At 48.8% G+C, this 6,000-nt stretch overlaps 1 protein-coding gene across 1 annotated transcript in view; it reads left to right on the top strand.

Moving 5' to 3' along the window:
• Positions 1-456: 456 nt before the first annotated feature.
• The window catches only part of TRAP1 (TNF receptor associated protein 1), a 52,633-nt gene continuing 47,089 nt past the window's right edge, over positions 457-6,000 (top strand). Inside the window, exon 1 of the mRNA XM_021698036.2 lies at positions 457-558. Coding sequence (XP_021553711.1) covers positions 483-558 — 76 coding nt within the window. The 5' untranslated portion in view covers positions 457-482. The remainder of the gene's footprint in view (positions 559-6,000) is intronic.

Here is a 6,000-nt window from a genome sequence, read left to right as displayed (position 1 = left end):
AGGGCGGGAGACAAGGAGCCCAGTCCTGCTGGTGGGGGCGGCTCCTGCGTTCGCGCTTGGGAGTGGACACAGGCCGGCCCGAAGTCCGTCCTTCCCCTTCTCCGCCCGCCTCGGTCGGGCCGATGGCACGGGGACGCCAATAGCCTCCGCCCGCACGCTGCCTTTTCACACCCTCCGGGTGCCTGCGAACGACAGCCTCGTTCTAGGGATGCGCGAAGTGAGGCCCAGCTGGCGGACGGCGCCCTCGGCCCGTCGCCCTTGACAACGCGACACAAGGTCACGGAGGACCCGCCCTCAGGTCCGACTGTCCCCGCGCGGGCCGGCGGCGCCCGCGCCACAGAGGCCCCCCGCCCACTCTCCGGCGCAGGCAGTGGGCCGGGCAGCCCTGCGCTCACCGTGACGTCACCGCGCCGCGCCCGAGGAAGGCCCCGCCCCGCCCCGCCCCCGCTGCTCGTGCTGCACGGGTGCTGGGGAGGACGGACATGGCGCGTGAGCTGCGGGTGTTGCTGCTATGGGGTCGCAGCCTGCGGGCGCCGGCCCTGGCGGTTGCCCCGAGAGGTGAGGGGGGCCGGGTGGGTGGGCGGACCCCGCCAGGTCCCGAGCCCGCTTCCTCCTCTTTGGGAGGCACGGAGGTTTTGTGAAATTTATGTGCCACACACGCGGCGAGCGCTGAGCGTCCGGGTGTCGCCGGACTGCCCGGAGTCCTCCCCCACCCGCCCTCAGGTAGCGGGGTTGAGCCCTGGCCCGCGGCACTCCTGCAGGGGCTTCTCCCCGTCGAGCTCTCCGGCTCGGTTTGAGGCGGAGGGGTCGAGGGCTCCTCGCTCCTGCAGCCGACGCCAGTTTCGGGGAGTGGGAACGGACTTCACCTGGGTGATCACTTAAGCACCTTCATGGCGATTTTATTGCTCCCCTCCCCCAAGTTGTGTTATACCGCGGTGATGCAGAAGCCACTTGCTCTGCATCCTTCGGCACAACACTGAATGCCTACTTCGCCCGGGACACAGCCGCGAAGCAGGCAGAACCGCCCCTGCCCTCGTGCAGCCCCTGGACTCTGGGTTCTTGACCCCCGTATTCCCAGGACCTGAAATTGGTAGGTGCTCAAATAAATGTTGGGGCAAAAAAAAAAAAACCAAAAAAACAACCATAACTGCTTTCTTACTTTCTCCTCGGAAGAAACCAGGGGTGAACGTCTTAGCGTTCCTTCCAGGCTCTGCGCACAGTTACACACATGTGGACAGATGACTGTTTTTATGTGAAAAGTCCTAACCCATAAATGCAGTTTGCTCCTGAATTGTTTTTAACGTTCTCTGCAAAACTTACACATCTTGTGTCAGTAACCCCGGTCTGTGGCTTTCCAGTGGCTGCATAGTGTCCTGTATTGTGGACGTATAGTCATTTACTTAGCCGAATCCTATTAATGGACATAATTTTCCATGGTTTTTGGTTTTTGTCATTACATTGTTGCATAGAATGGGCGAGTATTTAAATCTTCGGGCACGTGTACGGCATTTCTTTAGAATTTCAGAATCCGAGTTTTAGAATTGATGGTTCAGAGTCTGTGCATATTTGAAATGTTAGCTGACATTGCCAAATTGCTGTCGAGGAAGGCTTTATCAGTTTATATTCCCATTAGCAGGGAATGAGACTACCTCTATCAAGGCATTTCCTCCATGGATATTAGTGAGAAAGAATGTTTTCATTTGTTTAACGGCCATTGAGGTATTTCTATGAATTTATTTTTCACGTCTCCTGCACTTTTTTTTTTTTTAAGATTTTATTTATTTGACAGAGAGGGAGCACAAGCAAGGGGAGCAGCAGAGGGAGAGGGAGAAGCAAGCTCCTGGCTGAGCAGAGAGCCCAGGACCCTGGGATCATGACCTGAGCCGAAGGCAGATGCTTAACCTACTGAGCCACCCAGGCGCCCCATCCTACACTTTTTCTATTACCTGAGTTTTATATTTTCGTGTAGTGTCTTTTTTTTTAAACAATAATTTTTAAAAATAACCTGCGTTAACTGATAAGACAACTGTAAGTTTTATACTTTTGCTTGTACCCACCGTCTTCCTTCCTTAATGGATTTATTTCCTGTCATATGAGAGTATACCCCTGTGTTAGTTTTGCAGAAGTCTCTGGGTTGTAAATTTCCTAAGCCCTGCCATGTCTAAAAGATTTTATTTTACTCCCATACCTGTATAGTAGGTTGCCTGGGTATTGTATTCCAGATCAAAATAATTTTCCTTTGAAGAGTGAGGATATTGCTCTGCTGTTTTCTAGCATCTGTGTTACAGATGAGCAGTCATATCAATTTCATTGTTTCTTTTGTAGCTCACTTTTTTTTTTTTACCTTTCTCTGGAGGTTAAGGTTTTTTTTCTCTTTTTGTTCACGTTCTAAGATGTTCCAACCACGTGTGTTGTAATTCATTCTTTGTACCACGCAGTGTCTCTTCTACTGGGAAGACACACCAATTTTCAGCCTAGCCAGTTTTTGTTCTCTCTTTTTTTTTTAACTCTTTCCCTTAATATTCTGCGTCCTCTCCCTCTGAACTTCTGTCGCAGTGCTCTGTGCAGTCTTTTGTTTGAATCCAAGATCAAGAACCTGTTCTTGGAAGTGTGACGTATTGCAGATACCCACCCCTGTGGGCAGTCATGAAGGTACAGTTGTTTGGAGGGACTGAGGGATGGGTGAGTTTAGCCTAGAAAATATGTATCTTATACAATGGGGGGAAAAGAATAAGAGAAATCACCTCTACAGAAAATTCAGAATTCACCTGTATTTTTTTTCTCTGTTGCTGGGAAAGTGTTGCTAAATGTTAGCATGTGCTTGGCTTCACATCTGAGAGTCTGACTTTGTCACCATCCCAGTCCTTCCCACCTGCTCTGTGAGGTGTGGAACAGTCTCAGCTTGTGGACTTTTTATTTTTCATTTTTGTTCGTTACTTAGTTTATTCAGCAGATATATTTTGAGGGGCACCTGGCTGGCTCAGTCAGAAGGGCATGCAACTATTGATCTTTGAGCCCCGTGCTGGGTGTAGAGATTACTTTTTAAAAAATAATTTAAAAAATACATATTTTGAATGTTCTCTGGGACTTCAAAGATGACATGACCCTGCCGTTGGGGTCATAGGTTAAGTGGGAGCATGTGTTTTCCAGGCAGTGTACTGGGCCATATTGGATGCCTGTGTGGCCAGTCAGGGAGCGCAGAAGCATGTGGATGATTGCTCGTGTGGATCTCACAGAAGAGAGGGTTATGGGCCCAGTCTTGAAAACACCAGGTGCAGGGTAGGAGGCACTACTGAATGAATGGGTTTGACAAGAAATGGGAATATATGGGAGTGAGGGTGAAGGAGGCTGAAAATTACGTCCTTTCTTTTCTGTTAGATGTAAACTTGTGGGCCATTTTCAGTAATTATCAGCATAGTCACAGTGCCAGACGTGGGCCAGTGTTTGAGGAACTCAGCTGCAGGCACTGTGAGGTCCACACACCTGATTTTCTGAATGCTCTCAGGACCAGGTGGGTGACTGATTACAGACAATGTTGTCCCTGGTGAATCTGGTGGTTGAGAATGAAAGGTGGTTGACTGGTGGTTGAGAACCAGTGAGTAATTCCCTTCCACTGGTAAAAGGTAGTTATTATAAGGAGTAGGGCTATCAAAACTTGGGTAATCTGGAAAATGTAATGTTCATAGTAAAAATGTAAACTACCATCAGACCTTTCCACCAGTTCTGACAAGTAACAGAAGTAATGGATTTGCCGGTGACAAACAAGAAAGCCGCCTCCTGAAGAAGAGACAGTGAGCCTGAAAAATCAGCAATAGGCTTGGTCTCCCAAAGCAGATGATTGTGTTGTAAGGTGGGGAGGGTGGTGGGTTGGTCATTTCACGTGCCCGTGTAACTGCCTTGACACCACAGCCTGAGCTCTGTGTCCTACTCTCCAGGACACCGTTCTCACTGTTGGCATCGCCAGGACCCCATCTTGAGGCAGCCGCCGTAGGACTGCTTGGGCCTTGAGTTAGTGTCTTCTGCCTTTTCCAATCTCTGCAAGCTGGAACCCTTGCTGGACTTTTCTGGCTCAGAAGTGAGACTTGGAAGGGGTGAGGAGTCTGCTCCAAGCACCAGCAAAGTCAGAAGAGCAGGGCTCCCCCCCCCTTTCTTGTAGGGCTCCAGCACTGCAGGTTTATTTCCCCAAACGAACCCCACCCAGACCCTGTGCAGGCAGTCTCACGGTTACTGCTTTTATCCTTTTGTTGACTTATTTTGCTTCCTCCCTCTGCTCTCACTTTGTTTGGGGGCCCATGCTGTTTAATTCATGCCCTCACACCTCTTGTGGTGCAGCCATCATGAGAATTGATGCAACTTCAGGTGTTCCCAGGCTCTCTGCAGGATGAGTGGAGCAGCACTTGTGGGCAGATTTCACTCCGTGAAACAGCTATTCCTGTTGCTAACATAAAATAATGGTAACAGGTTTGATCCTTAACCGCTTAGACCCTCAGTGGCGTTGCCACCTCTGTAAACCACGGTGCTGGGGCCCTGGTCAGCACCAGCGAGGCACATGGGCAAAGGGTGTAGGGTGTGTGGCCGGCTGCCCAAGAGGCACTGGGTTAGGACCAGAGGGGCCGAGTCATCTGTAGAAGATCAAAGCAACCCAAATGTAATAGGTTAGCAAAGGCCTTATTAGTTACTAGCTGAGTAGTTGGCCAGAATTAAGGCAAAAAAAAAAAATCTCCTAAGTGTTTGCTGCCCTTGTGCATTGAGACAGATGCTGCTTGAAGGGCCGGGGGGTGGGGGGTGGGTGGGAGTTGGAGTGAGGAGAAAAACATTTCTCACCTTTGCCCCCAAAGTCCAGTCCCAGGTAATAAAGGTGATTTCTGTAGAGAGACTTACTGAGGCAGTGGTGGGGGTCGCAAACCAAAATACTGACTTGGCGTCAGCAAAGTGTATCCAATTCACACTCCAGTGAAATGTTTTAGTTCAAAGCCGGAGGATGTTCTTGAATTTCATTTGTGGTGCCCTCAACGTAGCCAGCTAGAATTTTTCTTTTTTTAAGATTTTATTTATTTATTTGGCAGAGAGAGAGCAGCGGAGGGAGAGGGAAAAGCAGGCTCCCTGCTCAGCAGGGAGCCTGACGCCGGGCTCGATCCCAGGACCCTGGGATCATGACCTGAGCCAAAGGCAGACGCTTAACGACTAGCCACCCAGGTGCCCCTAGAATTTTTCTTAAATACAGTCTTGCTCAGTCTGGATACGGAAGACTCGACTTCTACTAGGAAGCTGCTGTTTGCTTACTCTACAAAGAAAGCATTTAGTAAAGATAGATTTTGGGGTGTTCATTTCTGGTATGGCTGCTAAAGCCGCTAGGAATTACAGACCATGAAAGTCGTAGCTTAGAGAACCACTATCTACTTGGGCATCATCCCCACCTGCTTTTCCACTGGGTGAATGCCCACAGATGAGGTAAATCGAATTCAGGTGTACCCAAGTCATGACCTTAACTGATTTTAAGAGTGGCTTAGTTACTTAGCAGCTATATAATTAAGATCTGTGATTAGAACATTTAAAGAAAAAAAAATACGGTATTTAAAAAACCCAGAAGATTATATGGCAATCCTATTAACAAATAGAAAGGTCTCAGTCCCTCTAGTGGGACTGGATGTGTGGCACATTGCCGTTGTGGTTCACACTCACCAGTATTCTCGCAGTTAGGGAGAATTGGAGCGCCTGAGCGGATGTTCCATGAAGCTTACTTTTAAAGAAGGAAAACATTTCATTTAGTCGTTATGATTAGAAGTGTTTCTAAAACAGGTATATCAGATGGAACATAACTAAACCTTCCTTTGATGTTTTCAGGGTCATTGTGAATGTTAATCTACTGTTTTCTCTGGTAACACACAGGCCCTTGAGGGGCACTGGGTAGGATGACTCCCTTCTATGAAGTGTCCCCACAGTGAAGCTGCTTTTTGAGTATTGCTGTGTTTTTAGCCTCCTTTCCTCTTGTTTAGCTGG

The sequence above is a fragment of the Neomonachus schauinslandi genome, chromosome 5 (assembly GCF_002201575.2).
Source record: "Neomonachus schauinslandi chromosome 5, ASM220157v2, whole genome shotgun sequence".
NCBI classification, from domain to species: Eukaryota; Metazoa; Chordata; class Mammalia; order Carnivora; family Phocidae; genus Neomonachus; species Neomonachus schauinslandi.
Note: the sequence above shows the minus strand (reverse complement) of the source record. Positions and strands in the feature narration are given on the sequence as shown.